A 22,712-nucleotide genomic window follows, 5' to 3' on the forward strand; every position below is an offset into this window, starting at 1 on the left:
CAGACGCCGCCGCTTGTTTTGGTTGGGGCTCTCGGCAAATCTCCGAGCAGGAGGAGGAGGAGGTGGAGGAGGAGGAGGAGCAGGAGGAGCAGGAGGGGAGAAGTCACTGCAGCGGCAGCGCCTCCCGGGCCAGAGGCGTCTTCTCGGCCCCTTCCCAAACCTCCCCGGCCGATCGCAGCCAGGGACAGGGATGAGCCTGGCCCTCCGGCCCGGCCTCGGCTCCCCCGGCTGCCTGGCAGCATTTCGCGTGGACAAGTCCCTTGCTCCGCCCGCCAACATGGGCCCGAACGAGGGCTGCAGAGGACACGGCCGCGGGCGGCAGCCGCAGCAACAGCCGCAGCGCCGCGGTCTCCGCGACTGAGCTGGTATTTGGGCGGCTGGTGGCGGCGGGGCCGGTTGGGGGTGGGAGGAGGCGGAGGCGGCGGCGAAGGAGGAGGAGGAGGAGGAGGAGGAGGAGGAGGAGGAGGAGGAGAGAACCCCGTGCAACATTGGGACTTGGCAGCCCGCCTCCCCCTGCCCGAGGATATTTAATTTGCCTCGGGAATCGCCACTTCCAGAGGGGAACTCAGGAGAGAAGGCGCGCGCGCCTGGAGGGGCAGCGCCAGGACTCCCGGCCGCCGCCAGGACGGCCAGCGATGCATCTGCGCCCCTTCCCAGCGGCGGCGGTCGAGCGGGGACTCGGCTCTTGGAGGATCAGGGCTGCCCTGGCCCAGCGCGCACCGCCTCCCCTCCGGGCATGAGAAGCCCGTGAACCCAGGTCCAGGCCAGCTCCCCGGCGCCGCCGTTGCCCGCTTCCCTCCTGCTCCTCTCCGCGCGGGGGGCGGCGTGGATCCGGCTCCGGCTTCGGCGTTCCTGTTGCCTCCGGCCCTGTTTGCATGTGCGGGGCCGCGGTGCGGAGCCTCCGCCCCCCACCCGCTTGGTTGTCCGCGCCTCCCTCTGAGTGGCGGCGGCGGCGGCGGCGGCGGCAGCGGCAGCAGGGGTGGCGGCAGCCGCGGCAGCATGGCGAGCCCTCCAGAGACCGACGGCTTCTCGGACGTGCGCAAGGTGGGCTACCTGCGCAAACCCAAGAGCATGCACAAGCGCTTCTTCGTGCTGCGGGCGGCCAGCGAGGCGGGGGGCCCTGCGCGCCTCGAATACTACGAGAACGAGAAGAAGTGGCGGCACAAGTCGAGCGCCCCCAAACGCTCCATCCCCCTCGAAAGCTGTTTCAACATCAACAAGAGGGCGGACTCCAAGAACAAGCACCTCGTGGCTCTCTACACCCGCGACGAGCACTTTGCCATCGCGGCGGACAGCGAGGCGGAGCAAGAGAGCTGGTACCAGGCCCTGCTGCAGCTGCACAACCGCGCCAAGAGCCACCACGACGGGGCTCAGGCGCCCGGGCTGGGAGGCGGCGGAGGCAGCTGCAGCGGCAGCGCCTGCCTGGGGGAGGCTGGGGAGGACTTGAGCTACGGGGACGTACCCCCAGGCCCAGCCTTCAAGGAGGTCTGGCAGGTGGTGCTGAAACCCAAGGGCCTGGGGCAGACAAAGAACCTGGTTGGCATCTATCGCCTCTGCCTGACCAGCAAGACCATAAGCTTCGTGAAGCTCAACTCCGAGGCGGCCGCTGTGGTGCTCCAGCTGATGAACATCCGCCGCTGCGGCCACTCGGAGAACTTCTTCTTCATCGAGGTGGGCCGCTCCGCGGTGACCGGCCCGGGCGAGTTTTGGATGCAGGTGGATGACTCGGTGGTGGCGCAGAACATGCACGAGACCATCCTGGAGGCCATGCGGGCTATGAGCGACGAGTTCCGCCCTCGCAGCAAGAGCCAGTCCTCCTCCAACTGCTCCAACCCCATCAGTGTCCCCTTGCGTCGCCACCACCTCAACAACCCCCCGCCCAGCCAGGTGGGCCTGACGCGTCGCTCGCGCACGGAGAGCATCACCGCCACCTCCCCAGCCAGCATGGTGGGCGGGAAACCCGGCTCCTTCCGGGTGCGCGCCTCCAGCGACGGCGAGGGCACCATGTCGCGGCCGGCCTCGGTGGACGGCAGCCCTGTGAGCCCCAGCACCAACAGGGCCCACGCGCACCGCCATCGGGCCAGCTCCCGACTGCACCCTCCGCTCAACCACAGCCGCTCCATCCCCATGCCGACTTCTCGCTGCTCGCCCTCGGCCACCAGCCCGGTCAGCCTGTCGTCCAGCAGCACCAGTGGCCACGGCTCCACTTCAGACTGCCTCTTCCCCCGGCGGTCCAGTGCCTCGGTGTCCGGCTCCCCCAGCGATGGCGGGTTCATCTCCTCGGATGAGTACGGCTCCAGCCCGTGCGATTTCCGGAGCTCCTTCCGCAGCGTCACGCCGGATTCGCTGGGCCACACCCCGCCGGCCCGCTGCGAGGAGGAACTCAGCACCTATATCTGCATGGGTGGCAGAGGGGCCTCCACGCTGACCGCCCCCAACGGTCACTACATCCTGGCCCGGGGCGGCAGTGGCCATCGCGGCGGCCCAGGGGCCAGCCTGGGCACGAGCCCGGCGCTGACTGCGGACGAGGCGGCCAGTGTGGCGGACTTGGAGAACCGCTTCCGAAAGAGGACACACTCTTCGGGTACGTCCCCCACCATCTCCCACCAGAAGACCCCGTCCCAGTCCTCAGTGGCGTCCATCGAGGAATATACCGAGATGATGCCTGCCTACCCACCAGGAGGGGGCAGCGGAGGCCGACTGCCCAGCTACCGGCACTCCGCCTTCGTGCCCACGCACTCCTACCCAGAGGAAGGGTTGGAAATGCAGCGTGGGGGCCAGCAGCACCCGGACACCACCACCACCCTCCACCCGGACGAAGGCTACATGCCCATGTCCCCGGGGGTGGCCCCAGTGCCAAGCAGCCGAAAGGGCAGCGACTATATGCCCATGAGCCCTAAGAGCGTGTCTGCCCCACAGCAGATCATCAACCCCATCAGGCGCCACCCGCAGAGAATGGACCCCAATGGCTACATGATGATGTCCCCCAGCGGCAGCTGCTCCCCCGACACCGGAGGGGGTCCCGGCGGCAGCGGCGGCGTTGTCCCTTCCTCCAGCAGCTTTGGGAAGCTGTGGACAAATGGGGTGGGGGGGCCCCATTCGCACGCCCTGCCTCACCCCCAGCCAGCCGCGGAGAACGGCGGGTGCAAGATCCTGCCTTGCGCAGGTGACTACATGAACATGGGGGACTCCAACACCAGCAGCCCCTCCGACTGCTACTACGGCCCCGAGGACCCCCAGCACAAGCTGGTCCTCTCCTACTACTCGTTGCCAAGGTCCTTTAAGCACACCCAGCGCCCAGGGGAGCCAGAGGAAGGTGCGAGGCACCAGCACCTCCGCCTCTCCGCCAGCTCTGGCCGCCTTCTCTATGCTGCAGCCACTGAAGACTCTTCCTCCTCCACCAGCAGTGACAGCCTGGGAGGGGGCTACTGTGGCCCGCGGCCCGAGCCCGGCCACCCGCCTCTCCACCATCAGGTCCTGCAACCCCATCTGCCTCGAAAAGTTGACATGGCCGCTCAGACCAACACACACAGCCGCCTGGCCCGGCCCACTAGGCTATCTCTGGGGGATCCTAAAGCCAGCACCTTACCCAGGGCCCGTGAGCAACCGCAAGAGCCCAAGAGCCCAGGGGAGTATGTGAATATTGAATTTGGCAGTAGCCAGCCTGGCTACCTGTCCGGCCCGGTGGCTTCACACAGCTTGCCTTCTGTAAGTTGCCCAGCCCAGCTCCAGCCAGCGCCCCGGGAGGAAGAGACTGGTGCTGAGGAGTACATGAACATGGATTTGGGGCCTGGTCGGAGGGCAGCCTGGCAGGAAGGCGGTGGCATGGACCTGGGCCGAGTGGGCCCTGCGCCTCCTGGGTCCGTGAGTGTGTGCAGGCCCACGCGGGCTGTGCCAAGCAGCCGCGCGGACTACATGACCATGCAGGTGGGCTGTTCGCGTCAGAGCTACGTGGATACGTCGCCGGTGGCCCCAGTCAGCTATGCTGACATGCGGACGGGCCTGGCTGCAGAGGACGTGAGCCTCCCCGGAGCCACAGCGGCGACCCCCTCCTCATCCTCAGCAGCCTCGACCTCCCCTACTGCACCTCAAGGAGCTGCTGGGCTAGCTGCCCGCCCTTTACTGCTGGGGGTACCTCCCGGCTCTGGGGGCCCGAGCGCCTTCACCGGGCTGCACCTCAGCCCCAACCACAACCAGAGTGCCAAAGTTATCCGTGCGGATCCGCAGGGGTGCCGGAGGAGGCACAGCTCCGAGACCTTCTCCTCGGCACCCAGTGCCGCCAGGGCAGGCAACGTGGTGCCCTTCGCAGGGGGTGCTGCCGGGGGCGGTGTCAATGCCAGCAGCTATGGTGGCTGCAGCAGTGAGGATCCCAAGCGCCACAGCTCTGCCTCCTTTGAGAACATGTGGCTGAGGCCCGGGGAGCTCGGGGGAGCCCCCAAGGAGCCGGCCCAGGTGCGTGGAGGGGCTGCGGGGGGCTTCGAGAATGGTCTTAACTACATAGACCTGGATTTGGTCAAGGACTTTCAACAGCGCCCTCCGGAGCGACCCCCAGCCCCGCGGCCCGCCCCAGAGCGACCCTCTCATCGTCAGCCCCTTGGCAGCAGTAGCGAGAGCAGCCTGACTCGCCGTGCCAGCGAGGATCTAAGCGCCTATGCCAGCATCAGTTTCCAGACGCAGCCAGAGGACCTCCAGTAGCTCCACTGGATTCACAGCAGGTGTGTTTCCTGGCGAGGGGCCTGCGACCGCCCAGTTCTCACGCCCCCATATTCTCTCTCTGCCCCCCCCCCCTCCTCCCACAGCTCTGTGTGTGTATGTGTGTGTGTGCCCAGCCGACCCAGGAGGGCCATGGTCAGTCAGGGCACGCACCAGGATATACCCCTGGCAGGATGTCACAGAAGGTGTAGAGGCAGCCAGGGGAGGGTTTCTAAAGCTGTAAGTGCCCAGCTGGAACCCTGTGTGCGATCTGTGGAAGCTCCCAGGCCACCAGGCCAGTCCTGAGATGTGCAAGGTTCATGGTGAAGCACCTTGACATGCTTCGTGAGATGTTCTGGTGGCTGTATTTAGGGTCCCAGGAAGGGATGGTCTGTGTACTGATGTCTTGGTGAACACTGAGGAGGTTGGAGCCTTTCTGCCCAACAGTTCTCAGCCCTCTTGCCTGATCGTGATATGATCAGGTTGTTCTGTGTGCTTTGAAGATGTTACTCCCTAACATGGAGGCAACATACAACATTAACAAGGGCCACAGAGGAAACCTCCGTTGATACTCACCCTGCCCTAAAAGTGACCCAGGACACTGAACTGGGATAGGCCTACGTGTATTTAGAGAGCACTGCTTATCTGATGAGGAGTTGATCTGGAAAGTGGCTAGTAGGGATGACTCTTTCTCTTTGTTCATAAGCCAGTATTCCTGATGTAGCATTCACACTCAGACCCTGCTTCTAGCCCTGGTCCTTTCTGAACTGGATGTGCCCAGGACAGCAGGCACCTGGGACCCATTATTGGTGAAGAATTAGGGAAGTTTATCCCAGTGTGTTGCCTGGTGGTGGTTGTCTGCCTTTGCAAAAAGCCCTCACAGAGAGACAGCATGAGGAGGCCTGGGGGGACCACTGTTGAAAGATTCACCTTTACACGTTGAAAAGAAAGAGTGGTAGGAAGCCGGGGAGACAGAGTACTTGTGCCTTCTGGGTTTACTGTTGTTTGATTTTGCCCTGAATCTACAGACATGGAAATAGAGGTCGTACACCTTTAAGTTCAAGAGTCTCTCCTTCTATAAATGTTGAAAGTTGGCTTTCGGTCTTGTGTGGCGAGGGCTGCGTTGAAAATGAAAAACATTTGTAATAGGAAATCATTAGCCTGCCTCTGTGTCGGTGAAGCCTGTTTTCTAGTGGCCATAATTGTGGGTAGAAAAGAGGGAGTAGTTTGCAAATAATGCGATGACTTGGCAACACGGAACTTTCCAGCATTTGGGAACACTTTCTTCTGACAAAGTGATTATCTTGTGACTGTCTTTTTAGATATGCTTCCCAGTCTGAGCCTTTACAAGCTTTGAATCCTTCTCAATCTATGTCCATCCTTGCATTGATTTTTGCACGGAGGTGCCATCGATAGGCATTTGTTTGTTTACTATGTGGTCACGGTCCCCTTGACTCCAACTATTTCCTCTAGGTGACCTAGCTATTCACCGCGTTGTGGAACAAGAGCTAAGCATATAAATATTTAGACGATGATGCTTTGCTGTGCCCTATTCTGAGGAGCACTTATTTGACCAGCACGTATGTGAACGTCTGCCAGCATCAACGGCACAGAATCCTGTTTATTTCACCTGCTATTGGTGGAGCTGAAAGTGCTGTAGCATTTGACCCTGTTGTGTTGTCTAACGGCTCGTGGATAATGTAGTGGGGATATGAAGGGGAAGAAGAAAAATCAGAACAAATATTTTGATTTTCCAAGAAAGTGAAATACCAGGCTAGGGGTATTCTACTGGCTTTCTTCATTTTTCTCTTACAGGGTAGAACAGGTAATGTATCCTAGGAGGAAAACCAACGACCAGCTAGAATTTTTATTTTTAAATCAGGCCCTCTCACTGAAATCTTCCTTGGATGAAAAAAATGAAAACCTCAGCTTAGTTAGGGAAAATATAGTCATCATCTCGTCCTATCCCTAACTGTCCTGGAGCAGTACTATATCACCTTTGGGCCACATCATGCTGGAACAATTCTCCAATGTGTATTTGTAGGACGGAAATGGACAGAGATGGGAAGGGTATGTGTGTGTGTTTGAAGTCGGACACCAACTGCTGCCAACACATCTTACACCCTGACTTCGACTTGCCTGTCACTGCCCTGTTGTATTTAAATCTGTAAAAGAGCAGAACTCAGACCTGAAGGTGACCAACAGGAATGAGTACTTTGTGGGAAAACACCATTGTCCTAACTTCCCCAGCAATTGCTGCCTGTCCCTTTCTTTGGTAAAACCTGAAGCAGGGTGAAAGGAGAGGAGATGCTAGGAGGGCTGGGGTGTTCTTTCTCCCAACTCCTCAGCTCACACCCTACTCCTGACTTCTTAGTCCATTGTCACTATCCCCTAGAGGGGATCATTGGCCCAGGTACTCAGGATGTGGTGGTGGTGGGTCTCCCATTCAGCACCCGGTGCCCTCTAACTTCGTTCTGTTTAGTACCCCTTTCTCCCCTCACGCCATCGCCTTTGTTTCACCTACCAGACTCCGGGCATCGTCATTTAGAGGGCAGGATGTCTTTTCTGCCTTCTCCTGCCCTGGTGACCTTTCCTGCCGTGTCCAGAGGGTGCGTGGCACACGCAAGGAGGCAAAACGAACTAACTGCGTTGTAGCGGCCCACCTCCCTCCGGCAAGTTTTGAAAGGAAAGGTTCAGGCCATCCCTTCAGGGTTTCGTTTTTCATTCTTTGCTGCGCCTCTCCCCCAAACCAGGGTTTGCCCCGTTCTCGCCCTTTCACTCTCTTTCTTCATTGTGATTCATGGCTTCTGTGACGCCCTCCCTCCCTCGTCTCGACTCCCCTAGTTGTGTGGCCTTTTTGTCTGGCGCGAACCCCCTCTGCCCGGGCACTTTCCCTTTTTCCCGGGGAAACCAACGCTTCCTGCCTTCCTCCCTCTCTGTTTGGCCTGCGGCTCTCCACCCACTCTCTAGCCCCTCCGCCCCCTCCGCGGGGGGCGGGGGTAATGTGCCACGAGGCCTCCCGCCCCTCGCGCCCCCGCTTCCGTCTGGGGCGCCCCGGGGTGGCCGGGCCCCAGTCGGGGCTGCGCGGGCGCAGGGGGCAGCCGAGCCGGGGCTCGCGGGCCCTGTGCTTGAGCTTGGGGCGGGCTGGAGGGGCAGCCCTACGCTGATTGGTCCCCGCCAGGGCCAATCAGCGCGAGTCTCGGGCGAATAAGCGCAGGGCGGGGTCTCGGGCGGGGGCGGGGCCTCGCTTGGGCTTGGGGCCTGGGGCGCTGGCGCCTTCGGTGGGGGTCTGGGCTCCCGGGGATCTTCGGGGCCACGGACCGCGGCGGTCTGTCCACCGTCCGATCGCGCGCCTCGCCCGGCCCATTCCCGACACCACTTCTCCCCAGAGCTCCAAAGTGGAGGCACATCGTACCCCGCCCTCCTCCCACCCTTCCCCCATCCTCACCCCCACTCCGAGGGTGTTATTCGTGCATCTGGACCAGAATCCCAAGAATGAGAAAGGCCTTCCAGCCCACTGACTGGGGCCGGAAACACCGCTTCCTCCGGCGGCGTCTAATTGAGTAAAGCCCCGGCCATGTGACGCCCCCATTTTGTCTCCCGCTCGCAGTTACTACGCTGAGGGAGGGGAGCGCGCGACGAATTGGCTCCCCTCGCGATTCCGGCGTTTAAATCTGTTACTAATGGAAGGCAGGGACGGGGGAGGAATGAAAGGGGAAGGAAACGCAGCTGTCCAATGTTTGGGGCCTTTCAGAAAACAAAACCAATCCTCATCGGGATTCAGACCGCCTCGGGCGCCACACACTGTGGCGTGCTTGGGCGTGGTGGCGCAGCGGCTCATGCTTTGGGCTGTTCCCCTAAGGCCACCCGCCCTCGATGGAAGAACGATGAGGCTTTCTGCCCTCCTTCGAAGCCGCCAGGACAGTTCTGTAGGGTCGGTCGTTGTGGGTCCACTCGACTCGCTGTCAGAGAGGTTTTGAGTTTGGTGCCTGGTGAGCGGACCCAGGGGTGACCCTCCTGAATCCTAAGACTTCAGAGGTGCCACAGGGCGTTGACGAGGTGCGCACGGGGTGTGCAAGGGAGGTTGCTGTTGGAGTGAAGGGCCCGTGTCAGGGCCGGCTCTTTCTGGAAACTTGCCAGATCTGTGCAGCGCCCTGTCATGAGAGCAAACACACACGTCAGTGCTCTATTAGGGTGGATACTTTGTTTGCTGTTGTCCTTCCTAAACGACAGAAGGGGCAGAGGAGGAGCGCTGCATTTCCTTCCCGTCACTAAACTATAAGCTCTAAACGCAGGGTTTTTGATACGTACTGGTACTGACAGAGACAGCCTAGAGCAGCGGTTCTCAACCTGTGGGTCGCGACCCCTTTGGGAGTCGAATGACCTTTTCACAGGGGTTGCCTGATTCATAACAGTAGCAAAATGACAGTGATGAAGTAGCAACGAAAACAATTTTGTGGTTGGAGGGGTCACCACCACAAGAGGAACTGTATGAAAGGGTTGCGTCATGAGGAAGGTTGAGAACCACTGCCTTCCAGTAAAGGAGGTGGAAGACAAAAGGGCGAATCATTTAAAAAAATTTATTTATCAAAGTTCCTGGAAATCTCTTTATGCTATCTCAAATGATGCAATGGAAAAACGGCACTCCTACGAGCCAGAGATCTTGGGTTCTCGAACAGTCTGTGCCCTTCACTAGCCAAGTGACCTTGGGCAAGTCCGTTTTAGCTCTCTGAACCTGTTTCCACACCAGGAACGCGAGAATTTTGTTCTAAACCATTCGAACAGCCCTCACAACTCTACACAGAAGGATATTTTGTAGAACACTGTTGCTATTCCTCCGTGGGCTGAATGTGATGCGACTCTTGACTGGGTAGGCTGCCTCTGTGGCCTTCTTATGGAACTGCATTAGAATATGCAGTTCTGCCCTGCTACTTGGATCAGATACCCGCAATACCCAGACTGGGCAACGCTGCTGTTACCTTTCCTTGTTGGGAGTAGTACTTACAGGTTGTGGCAGACTGACTTGAACACAGACCCCCCCCCTCGCTGGCACCAGTCAAAACCCTGCCTGGTCCTGTGCCATCCTCACCAGACTTATGTTTGAGTCCGTTGCTGCAGCCACTGGATCAGTCTACCGCATTGAGGGTCTTCCTCTATTTTACCGACCCTCTACTTAGGTTAAGACTGAGTCATACTGCTGCCTATTTGCCACCCCCTCCTGCCACCCGCTTCTCAGAAAGGTGGGTCAGAACTGCTGCCCCTGTCGTTAGCAGCCTCATGTTAACCCACTGTGTCACCAGAGCTTCTTGGTTGAGCAGAAATCATTTGTGCCACCCAGGGACCTTCCGTGAGAGTATGTATCCTGTTAGAATCCTCCCTTTCTTGCAGATGGCCTGTTTGCGACACCAGCAGAATCCTTCCGCTCAGTACCCAGTGAAATGAGTGGGAAATAAATGTGAAGAGCCCAATCGGGGACTAGGTCTTCTATCTTGTGTTTCGAAATGTAATGCCAGGGAGTCAATTCTGACTCCGAGTGACCCTGTAGAACGGGGTAGAACTGCCCCTGTGGATTTCCAACATCATAAATCTTCCTGGGGGACAGAAGGCTTTGTCTTTGTCCCACGAAGCGACTGGTGGATTTAAAGTGCTGATCTTTTGCTTAGCAACTCACTGTGCCACCAGTGCTCCTTACATGTTTGTTTGTTTTTCTATTGAAAACAACAACAAAACCTCAAACTCACTGCCATGGAGTTGATGCCGATGCATAGTAACCCTATAGGACAGGACAGAACTGGCCCTGTGGGTTTCCGAGCCTGTGCTCTTTACGGGAATAGAAAGCCTCATCTTTCTCCTGAGGAGTAGCTGACCTTGGGGTTAGCAGCCGACATGTAACCACGAGGCCACCTGGGCTCTGTTAGGTGTGTGAAACAGCCCAGTACTTCTCGTGCTGACAAAATCAGTGTTGTCTGCTTTGGGGGAGGGGGGTGGGGGCGGAGAGTTAGTTGAGCTTTTCGGACCCAAGGTTTTCCAGCTATTGAGTGACCAGTGTAGTCAGAAGCTCCTGTCCTGGCCACCTCCAACTTCTGGCACACCCTTTCATTCATAACTTCCTTGACTGACTCTTCCAATCCTGCCATCCATCGTCGGATATAATTCCCAGCTGAGCAGGATATAAATGGTTCTCTTTTGTTGGGCACGATGGTAATTGAGGATAATAGAACATTTCACAGTTGTAAGGTTTTGTTGTGTTTTAAAGAAAGCCATTCCCTCAATTATTTCCTCATGTTACAGTTACTGGAAACTGTATTCAAGGAAAGTAGCTTCCTGTGAACTCAGTTTGAAGTCAGTTTCATCCTTGAAAGATTCTGCAACTTTTTTTAAATTTTGCCTTTGAAACGATATACCCACTAACACATTTATGATTATGTAATTGATTTGTTAGTTATGTGCCCATAGCCATGTGATAGATTTTAAACAGCTCTTAAAAAATGTTATTGAAACCTAGTCAGAAAGTACAGAATGAATAAGTGTCTTGGAAGTAATACAGCCAGAGTGTGCCTTAGAGGTGAAGATAGCGGGTCTTTGTCTCGTGTGCTTTGGACATGTTATCAGGAGGGACTAGTCTCTGGGGAGGACAGCATGTTTGGTAAAGTAGGTCATCAAAAACGAGGAAGACCCTCGAGGAGATGGACTGACACCGAGGCTGTAACACTGGACTCAAATGATCGTGAGCTAGCGCAGGACCGAGGAGTGTTTAGCTCTGTTGTAACTTAGTGCCACTGCTTCTATGGTAATTCCCTATGGTAACATACATCCTACATTCCCTATGGTAACATTTTAAGCGAACATGGAACTCCTACTAGAAAAGTTGTTCTATTGCTTGAAACAATGCTGGATACTAGGAAATAGCATTTATTCACTTGCATTCCTTGTCTTACAATATGGAAATTGGAGTCTCTCATTCTTAATTCACAGAGAAAGGGGAGGTGGATGAGATCTGTAGAAGGTAGTGTCATCGCTGGAGAAACAGTTTCCATTTTAATATAATGCTAGTCTTGCTGCAGGCTCTCTGTAATCTATTTGTTAGAAAGAAATTTGGTCAGATAAATGTTGTTTGTGCTTCCTCAATGAGTCTGCAATCTTGGGGTCATATGGCTCTTAAGGATGATACATTAGTCTTCCAAAGGCTGCTTTTCTGTCTCACATCTTCCATCCCTGTGAATTTCCACCCACAAAGGGCTGTTGAGCTGACCGCTGGGGTCAGACTGCAAGACCTTCAGCAACACAGTGGCTGCAGCTGCCTGAAAGCAGACACTGTGTCTTGTGGTTTTCCCACCCCACCTTAACTGCTTAATTGAGTTATCTGAACTGCACCCAATTCCACGGTTCTGTCCCTCTCACACCAGCCCTCCCCTGCAATAACAAAAAAAGCCAACGAAATTCCCCAAACACTCCCAGCGCTTTTGACTCATCGCCACCTCACAGGACAGGATAGAACTGCTCTTATGGATTTCGGACACTGTAGCTTTTGACTACAGAAAGCCTCATGGTTCTTTTGCAGAGCAGCTGGTGGTTTCAACCTACTAACCATGTGGTTAGTAGCCCAACATGGAACCCACTACACCCCAGGGCCCCTCCCCCCACCTCTAGGTAGAGGCAAAACTGATGTTCCTTGGATGACCCAAAGATGATGTCTTAAAAACAGACTTGAATGAATACAACTTCCCCCATTTTCGTTGATTAACGGATGTCTGGGCAAGCATTGTCTGATCTTCTTTACGCCATGTTGCCCAACAGGGTCATTCTCCCTTAAGACCTTGATAGCCCGATCCTGTTTGTTGGAATAATCAAGGAGACGCTCCACCCCATCCCAGCCGCCCCCAAAGTATGTAGTGTGGTGCCCTAACGTGGGGAAACATGACTGTGCACAGACAGTCATGCTTCCAAGAAAGGTTAGGATCTTAGTGAAGGGAACACAATTAGACGATGTTGCCATTTGCTGAGTGAGGCTTCTCTAGGTAGACCAGAACTGCCATCCTGTCAGGGGGTAGTCTAGGGCCTGACCATGTGCACCATCTAAGAACTCTTATTTAAAAAGTCTAGCTATAAAAACATAAGTTAGCTGAGGTCACTGAAATATACAGTGACTGCTGCGTCTTCAGTATCATCTTGTTCCGGTATTAACTTTAGATCAATGAAACTTGATGACACTGTTCATTGTGAAATGCTTGGAGGGCTCAGGAGGATATGAAAAAAAAAACATAGCTGTGGGTTTTATAGGTTGTGGGACTGGCTGGATGATACGTTGTTCACATGGTACAGCATTAGAGGCCCTTCATGCATCCTGAATCTTTGCAATAGAATGCTGATGAAGTATCCAAACTAGCAGTGTCTTCATGTCTGTATGGAGCAAGCCTCCATCGCTGCTGGGAAGGAACCCAGTAGTCAGCATGCCTGTGATCCAAGGCTCACAACTCTGCTGTTGAAAGAGAAAGAAAGTGCCTCCTTTCTTTAAATCCCCAGCTTCCAAAAGTTGCACATCTCATGAATCTACTCTTTGGTATGTTAGGGTTCTCTTAAGCTGAAGTTCACTCCCATCGAGTTGGCGCCAACTCATAGCAACCCTATAGGACAGGACAGAGTGCCCCCTCTGAGTTTCCAAGAATGTATTCTTTACCGGGGTCGAAAATCCCTTCTTACTCCCTTGGAGCAGCTGGTGGTTTCAAATTGCTGAGCTTGAGGTTAGCAGTCCAAATCATAACCACTACACCACCAGGCTCCTTTCGGGTTTTCTAGAGAAGCAAAACCAGTTTGGGGAGAATATATATATAATCAAGAAATTAAAAAAAAGAAAAAATGGCTCACACAGCTGTAGAAGCAGAAGCAGGTAAGTCTAGTCCAGTTTCAAGTTCATGGGTCAGATGTTAAGCAGGAGGCTTTGCCTGACTTGAGTAGTTCTGGAAGCTGATGATGAATCCAGGATCAGCAGGAACATCACAAGCTGCAGAGGCAGATGAATCACAGTTGGCTGGTCAGATGGCAGGTTGCTGATGACTCCAGGGCTTGGCAGGCAGTATGGCAGACCCTTGGGTCAATTCCAAAGAAGTAGAGGCTGATTGGCCAGATTCAGGATCCAGACCCAGCAAAAAGCCAGCAAACTTCCCCACAGCAGGACTTGAGCCACACCCCCAAGGGAACTTCCTTTCACCAGTATTTGGACTTCGACCTGAGAAAGGGGATTCAGTCACTTCCTAATTTTTTTTCTTAGAGTTGATTGGCTACTCAACAGCAGTTGAATTGATTACATTGTATTACATAACATCTTGGGGGAATACTAGGCCTTACACTGCTGAACCACTGAGAATCCCAAGGCAGTCAGTTGACACATACCTAACTATCTCATCAGGGCAGAAGGGAAAACTGGTTAGAAAAAAAAAAAAAATCAGTTTCTTTAACCTTTAGGAATTTGGGCAAACTGATGAAGGGAATGCTTCCAAACACTACTGTTTTAAGTCTTTTATGACACTTTCCCCCTCTGTTCATTTTCATGGTGGCACTTAAGCATTGCCCTCACCAGATAATGAATATAACAGAATAGGAATAAGTAAAAACCTAAGGATCCTTTTGCAAACTTTCTGCATATTAGGGTACAATTCTCATTTTTTCCAAGAAGTAATGCCTTTTTCTTTCTTTCTTTCTTGGAATCGTCGTTCACTATTTCACAATCTGGGAGCAGTTTATTTTAGACATCATATTGTTCACAAATAATCTAAGAACTCCCTTGGTGCTAGTGACTCTTACTCATTTTCTCCAAGATTATTAGTGCTGGACCGGAGGAGAGGTTAGAGACTCATGTCTCTTAAGGAAGATATGAAGGGGCCTCAAAGAGTTAGAGGAGAATGGAATCAAAAGATAATGGCATTTTTCCGCACACTTTTCGAAAACCCCTCATATAGAGAGTGTTGGTGGTGCTGCTGGTGAAGCATTGGACTGCTAACTGCAAGGTCAGCGGTTCAAAACCACTGACCTCTCCTAGGGAGAAAGCTGAAGTTGTCTGTGCTCGTAAAGACCTGCAGTTTGGGAAACTTGGTGAAAGGGTCCTGTGAAGTGGAAATTGACTGGATGGTGGCAGTGGATTTTCTTAGTCCACCTATGTGGGGCTGAGATAATTTTTACTTTGAACCAAAGAGGAATTCGTTAATTATCAGAAACAAGTATCACCAGTGCCCTGATGTTTCTGCTAATTGGGTTCCAGGTAACATATGTTCCAAACAGGATTTCTGAAGCGTCTGATAACAAATACAGACACTAATCATTCGGATGGAAACGGCACACTTTGATGGTATGCCCTTGGCTCCATGCGCACAGCTACAAGAGCGATCTCAGACGACCTGGAGTAGGGAGGAGCACTTCATTTCATGAAATTCACCAACATGAGGGGACTTTTCAAAACATAGCGGTACAAACCATTAGAACCAGATACTCTTTACATTTTTTTTTGGTTTGCTTTCATAAATTTTAAACGGAAACATCATTTTTTGAGAATTAAAGTCTTTGATCCATCTATTAAAATCACCAGAAGAAATGACAGTCTTGTCTTAACATGGACCATGTCCTTTATTTATTCAAAACTCTTACAAAGTTGCATTCACGAGTTGTTTAGTTTCGCAGGCATGTGAACCGACTTAGCTTTTGATGTATGCCAAAGCATCACTTCTCATCTGAATTTTGCTTTTAGAAACATGTCAGTAGATGAATATTGAGTCCTTGCCGTGGCCCAGGCAGTGGAAGCTGAAATAGATGTGTCTCTGTCCTCATGGGACTTAGAGGAAATAGAGAATAAACAAGTAAACCAGGACACACATGTGTGTCTGCAAAGTATGTTATGTATGACAGAGAAGGGCACTTTTCCATTCTAGGAAATAGAAAAGTGGGTGAACAACTTGTGGTGGCACAGTAGGCTAAGCATTTGGGCTGTTAAGCTCAAGGTCAATGGTTCAAATCCGCCAGCTGCTCTGTGGGAGAAAAATGAGACAGCCTGCTTTGGTAAAGTTGTATTGTCTCAGAAACCCTGTCACAGTGAGTGAGGCAGGATGGACGCCGGTGTGTTGTGGCTCTTGGGTGGAAGGAGAAGTTGCTAGGCTGTGCAAAGGGAATGGCTGCTAACCAAAAGGTGAGAGGTTTGTGTGCACCATGAGGCACCTCAGAAGAAAGGTCCGGTGTTGGACTTCTGGAAACGCAGCCCTGGACACGCTGTGGAGCACAGCCTTACGGGGACACCTGTGGGGGCACTTTGAGTTGGAATTGACTTCACAGCCACTGGTTTTGGGTAAGAGGGACTCTAGGACTAGAGAGGAGTGCGGTTGTTACACATTTGACTGCTAACCACAAGGTCAGCGGTTCAAAACCACGAGCTGCTCTTCAGGAGAAAGAGGAGGCTTTCTACTTCCATCGAGTTATAGTCTTGGAAACCCACACGGGCAGTTCTACCCTGGGCAGGTCTCTGTGAGCTGTGATGGACCTGATAGTAGTGAGTGTGTGGAACGGACCCCGCTTCCCTTGGTGAACCTTGCTGGGGGATCCAGAGATGCTGGCGCGGAGTGTGGCATTGTGCGGTGGCAGAAACAAGAGTCCAGCCCCATAGCATCTTTTGTAAGAGGGCTCTCCCTCCCCGGCACACTTAGACCTGGGGTTCGGTGCTGCAAGCTTGCTGTTGCTTGTGTGGCTGTTGGTGTTCAATGTCCTCGAGTCGGTTCCGACTCGCAGTGACCCTGTGTACACCAGAATGAAACACTGCTGGCCCCTGTGTCCCCTCACGAGTGTTCTTCTATCTGTGCCCCTTATTGCAGCCCCTGAGTCAGAAGAGCTTGTCTAGCCTTCCTCCTCTTTGCTGCCCCTCTCCGTTCCGAGCATGACGTCCTTCTCCAGGGATCAGTCTCTCCTGGCAACACGTCCAAAGGACGTGAGACGCGGCCTCAGCCGCAGCCTCCTTGCCTCTAGGAACACTCTGCCTGTATTTCTCTCATTGCGCCGTCAGTCCACACGATCTGCCATGCCCCTCCCAAAGTCAAGGCAGGACTCTTGTTCCCTCCCGCTTTGCCTAGATCTTTTAGCAGCCAATGTTCCCGTGTTTCTTGTACTCGAATCGCAAACGCTTGGAATGTTCCCAAGGTGACAGAGCAAAACACCACGGAACACTGTTTACAGTCTGTCATGGAGGGGGTGGGGATCCCCCCGAGGTTTTATGAGGAGCCCACGGAGTGGTGGTTATTTATAGTGTGATCTTAGTAGCCACAGTCCAGCCCCCACCAACCTCCTGGCCCCTCCTGCTCGTACTTCCAGCACATTCTTTGAACCCCAGTGAAACAATCACTTCCTTTCAAAACCGATTCCTTTTCCCTCTGGTAAGATGAAGGAATATAAATAGGCCATTAAAAAAAGAAAAGAAAAAAGAATGGGTCCTGACTTAATTTATAAAAATATTTTGCTTCCACTAGTAGGGCATCCTGGAAGTCATTGGGATTTATAATGAGAACGTCCAATTTGCATAAACTCGTGTGTGTGTGTGTGTGTGTGTAAACGCAGCCCAATAAAAAAAGGGCAACATTCCTTAAACTAGGTCTTTAAAAATACGTTGCCGCTGCACCTTTGGTCTCTCACAAGTTGCTACAAGGGCCGCCCTTCAGAAAGTGTGCAGGCTTGTTGCTCCTCGGGCCTGTGAACTGGCTGAGGAATGTCGCGGGCTGGGAAAGGCACGGCTTGTGTCTTTCCCCTCCAGCTTGAAACAGGCGAGAGGCACGTTACTGCGTCTCCAAAGCCCGGCTGCCCACCAGACCCCCATGTGCTGGGCGCTAGCATCATCAGAACCGCAAATGAGATCCAAACTCACCGCCACCGAGTCGGCCCCATTGGGTTTCTGAGACTGTCACTGTTTATGGGAGTAGAAAGCCCCGTCCTTCTCCCTTGGAGCTGCTGGTGGTTTCAAACTGCCGACCAGGTGGATTCCAGTACCCTCCTATGTCCCACAAAAACCCCAAGCTCTGGAACTGGTAACATGCACTCACGAAGATTAGGGACATGGTTAAATCACAGATATCTTTTCTCTAAGGAGCCTTTGCATCCAGATTGCAGCCCTGGAAACCCCAAGGGGGCACTTCTGCATTGGCCTACAGGGCCGTAGGAGTCGGAGCCATCGGCTTCGCTACCACGCCCACTGCACGCACATCCTTGTGGTAGATGGGTGCCGTCAGGTTGGTTCCGACCCATAGCCACCCTATGGACGAGAGAAGGAAATACTGCCCGGTGCTGCCCCGTCCTGTGCCCGAGCCCATTGCTGCAGCCTCGGTGTCTATGCATCTCCTTGAGACCCTTCCTCCGTTTCACTGCCCTTCCACTTGACCAAGTGTAATGTCCTTCTCCAGGACTTACCTCTCCTGATCACGTGCTCAAAGCATGTGAGACAAAATCTTGCCATCCTTGCTGCTCAGGAGCATTTGGGCTGTACTTCTTGCGTGTCAGATTTGTCTGTTCTTTTGGCAGTCTGTGGTACTTGCAGTGTTCTGCGCCAGCACTGTAGTTCAAACGCACCCTTTTTTTTGCTCTTCCGGAGAGGATGGCATTTTAAAAACAGTCTTGAACAAAAACAGCCTCGGGATATATTTTGACCAGGGACCTCAAACCACAAAATATGTGAACATTTGAATGTTTGAAATAGTTTGAATGTGCCAGTCCTCAAAAATTTTGAAAACCTAAATCCAGAGTTGCCAACATCATCAAATAAACCAAAGCAGTTTGTCATGGAGTCAGTTCCAACCCGAGGGGGGAACCCAGGTGGCGGCGTTTGCAGTGGCTGTGGCCTCTGAACTGGATCGCCAGATCTGTCTTCTGAGGCACATCGAGGCGGGGTTGAACCCTTAACCTTCTGGTTCGTCACAGAGAGCTTAGCCATTGTGCCAACCAGGGATGCCAATATATCATATTACAACCCATCCTCAAATGACAAGGATGCTTGGGATCTGTGAGTGGATACAAGCACCTAGGTAACATTAATTACAATTGCATTGTTCCTACTTCTGCAGTCCCAATTCATTGCAAAGGCTTCAGGACGGTCCTTCCAGCCTTCCTTTGAAAGACTGACAGCATCCTTGCCTTGTTTTGACAAGATTTACGTCTTCATTTCCAACAGCAGCTCATCCACTTCCGTTCTATACATGTACTTCTTTTGATGTTAATTATGGCTTACCGATCTAGATACCAGCGTCACGTTTGTGCAGTGGTTTGAAGCAATGAGGAAGCTATTTGAAAAATAATTATTCTATCACAGTTACCTCTGTCTGTAAAAAGAGGCTGGTTATTAAGTTTGTGACGGCTTAGAACCCTTCTCTAATCTGAGCCTCTGCACATTCCTGTTCTTCCTCTGGGGTAGACTGGTGCTAATTAGCACCTCTCTGAAAATGTGTTCTTGGTTGCCTGTCAGTTACTCCACCCATGGAGACCCCATGGGCACAGCGTGAAACTGCTCCACCAGGTTCCCAAGGTGCTCAGAAGTTCACCATGCAGGCCTCTTGGTGGGCTTGAGTCAGTAACCTTTGGGTTAGTAGACAGTTTTTGCTAGTGATGCTAATCTATTTTTGTGGTGTTTTTTCATCATTTTATTGGGGAATTGTGCAACTCTTATCACAATCCATGTGTACATCAATTGTATAAAGCACATTTGTACACTCGTTACCCTCATCCTTCTCAAAACATTTGCTCTCCACATAAGCCCCTGGCATCAGCTCTTCATTTTTCCCCTTCCCACCCTTCTCCCCCCTCCCTCATGATAATTTATAAATTATTGTCTTGACATATCTTACACTGTCCGATATCTCCCTTCACCCACTTTTCTGTTGTCCATCCCCCTGGGAGGAGGTTATATGTAGATCCTTATAATCAGTTCCCTTTCTTTACTCCACCCTCCCGGTATGGCCACTCTCACCACTGGTCCTGAAAGGATCATCTGCCCTGGATTCCCTGTGTTTCCAGTTCCTCTCTGTACCAGTGTACATCTTCTGGTCTAGCCAGATTTGTAAGGTAGAATTGGGATCATGATAGTGAGTGGGGAGGAAACATTTAGGAACTAGAGGAAAGTTGTATGTTGTAAGTTTCATCATTGCTACCCTGTACCCTGACAAGCTCACCTTCCCGCGACCCTTCTGTAGCTTTCTTTATCAATAAAAAACGTTAGAAAAGTTTTATAGATTTTTTTTTTTGGTAAAATGATAGCTACCTGTGCACCTACAACCAGCTTCCCCTGGTTGGGGTATCTTATAGTTGTATACTGCCCTGGTATAGATTGGGTCACGTACTGGGTTGCTAACCACAGAGCAAGTAGTTCGAACCCACCAGTCACTCTTTAGGAGAATGTGAGGCTTTCTACTCCTGTAAAGATTTACAGCCTTGGGAACCCAAAGGGGGCAGTTCTACCCTGTGCTAGGGTTGGACTCAACTTCATGACAGTACGTTGGAGTGAGCTAATATTGATGTGTGTGGTATATTTCTCCTTCGCCACTTAATTTATAAATCAATCATTATTAGTTACTCAGTTTACACTCTAGGTTATAAACTAATCGATGTATGGTGCTGGTCTCACTTTGAGCACTTGGAGCTCTTTGGGCGGCTCCCAAGCCTTTGTTGCTTAGCACTTCCTTACGTGTTGGAGAATGGTGTTAGCAAGCAAGCTCTGAGTACAGGGTGTGTTTATTGTTCCTGGGCCATCGTTCCCTCCCGGCCCTCTAGCTGATGGAGCAAAGGAGGATTTGTGTATACTGATCTGTATACCTATACGCATCTGTCAACATTTTCTATACTTAATTCCCTGCACAAGGTTGGCTGGTCAAGCCCGCCAGCTCCTCCAAGAGAGAAAGATAAGGCTTCTACTCCTGTGAAGAGTTACGGCCCCAGAAAGCCAAAGGGGCCATTGCCATGAGTCAGAGTTGGCTGGAGGCAATGAGAGGGTGGTGGGTATGGTGTCGGGGCAGCGACTAAGGGAGCGGGGCCGAAGGGGTTGGGGAAGGCACTCATGTTTTGTTCGATTCCCGGCTACAGAGCAAACTTAAGAATCTGAGACCATGCGTGTTTCACCGTCCCATCCCACATAGTTCTCTTTTTAAGTTTGTTTGTGTTTTGGGAAACAGACATGGCTTTTCCTTCTTTCGGAAACTGCCATGGCTTGTTGGGTAATTATGGCAGTCTCGAATTCCTTACCTATTAGATCACACTGGTCCCAGCGAGGTGTCTTTTATAACCGCCGGAGTGTTTTCTTCATATATTTAACCTCGAGTTGCATGTGTAATTTTTCAAACACATTCCCTTCTGATCTCGAGTTGCATGTGTAATTTTTCAAACACATTCCCTTCTGATCAGTTCTGTTGTCTGTACTTGTTGACTGCGAAAGCTTGGGACAAGTCTCTTCAAAGAGAAAACGCCAAAGACTCCGGCTCTCTTTACACATCAATCTTGCACCAAAGTGATAAAAATTATTCCCAGCAGACCCGCCAGCAAGCTCAGGATCTGTTTTTTGAACCGCAGACTGAACTGAAAGGATGACTAGGTGCCTGCTCCTGATCTTGATGGATGGCTTAGTGGGCTGAATGGAGGGCTGCTTGATGAAAGATCTCTGTTTCAAACCCACCAGCCCGACTCCACTGGAGAAGGGCGAGGTGCTCTGCCCCCATCCAGATTGACAGCATGGGTGGAAATCTCAATGGGGCAGGTTTTCTCTGTCCTGGAGGGTTGCTATGCATACAAATCTACTCGATGTCAGTGGGTTATTTGGTTTAATGACCTTTATTTGGAAATATCCAGAAACAGTGCAAACAGAAAGCCAGCGCCCATTCACCAGGGATGCTCACAGTATCCTCTGTAGGATTTTGATGGCTTGGTTTTACACATCCTGGATTGAACCACTGCCTGAAGGGAATTGGTATTCCTGGACTGTTTTTGCATGTACAGTGCCACCAACCCCCCTGGTGTACATCTGCTGGGCTATTTATGAAACCACTTTAGCCAACAGCTGAAGATCAAAAGATGCTATATCGGGAAGGGTCCTAAATGTGAGGATCTGTGGTGAAAAAAAAAAAGGTGTAGTATCCCAAAGATAAGGACATTTAAAACCGGAAGCTGGGGTAACTTATTGCTTCCTGTATAAGTGTCCTTATCAGTATGATAAGCCTTAGGTTTCAGTTCTGCTTCCCTGATCTCAAGATTTCTTTCTTGTAATCAGTTCCTGTAAGAGGATTAAAAATTTGAGAGTGAGAGAAAGGCTGGTGTGGGAAAAGAAAGAATTTACCGGCATCCCTTTCCCCATCTTGATAAGTTGATTTCTCATTTCCTATCCCTCTTAGTGTTTGCTTGGCTAAGAGAAAAAGTCTATTCCATAGACTCTGTGTATGTGTGCGCGCGCATGTTCTGTGGTTGTTCAGTGCTATTGAGTCAGTTCTGACTCATATCAACCCTGTTTGTAACAGAATGAGATACAGCCTGGTCCCGCTGGAGACTGCTTTCACAATTGTTACGTTGGAGCTACTGTGTCAGTTCAATCCCTTTCCTCAGTGGGGCTCCCTCCTTTTCGCTGACCCTCTCTACCTTCCCAAGCACGATTGATGTCCTTCTCCAGGATCGGTCCCTCCGAGTGACTTGTTCCAGAGGAGCTCTTGCAGAATCGTTGTTAAGTGCTGACCCGATAACTGGAGGTCAGTAGTTCGAACCACTAGCTTCTCTATGGGGAGAATGATGAGGCTTCCCCCTCCTGTCCATAGTTACAGTCTCAGTAACCCACAGGGAGGTCTACCTTGTGAACACATGCTCACAGCATGTCAGATGACTTGTTCCCATCCTTGCTTCTCAGGAGCGCATCCTGGCTGTGTCTCCTCCAAGACAGGTTTGTTTGTCCTTCTAGGAGCATTGTTTGCCAGGCACAGCATCATTCAAATGCGCCCATTCTTTGGCCTTCCTTATTCTGTGTCCCCCTTTCACAGGAC

The 22,712-nt window shown here is 52.2% G+C and overlaps 1 protein-coding gene across 1 annotated transcript in view; it reads left to right on the top strand.

Annotated features, from left to right (window-relative positions):
• Positions 1-462: 462 nt before the first annotated feature.
• The window catches only part of IRS1 (insulin receptor substrate 1), a 69,063-nt gene continuing 46,813 nt past the window's right edge, over positions 463-22,712 (top strand). The window contains exon 1 of the mRNA XM_075528921.1: positions 463-4,715. Within this exon, the coding sequence (XP_075385036.1) occupies positions 1,000-4,695 (3,696 nt within the window). The 5' untranslated portion in view covers positions 463-999 and the 3' untranslated portion in view covers positions 4,696-4,715. The remainder of the gene's footprint in view (positions 4,716-22,712) is intronic.

Source organism: Tenrec ecaudatus, chromosome 13, assembly GCF_050624435.1.
Source record: "Tenrec ecaudatus isolate mTenEca1 chromosome 13, mTenEca1.hap1, whole genome shotgun sequence".
In the NCBI taxonomy this organism is placed as follows: domain Eukaryota; kingdom Metazoa; phylum Chordata; class Mammalia; order Afrosoricida; family Tenrecidae; genus Tenrec; species Tenrec ecaudatus.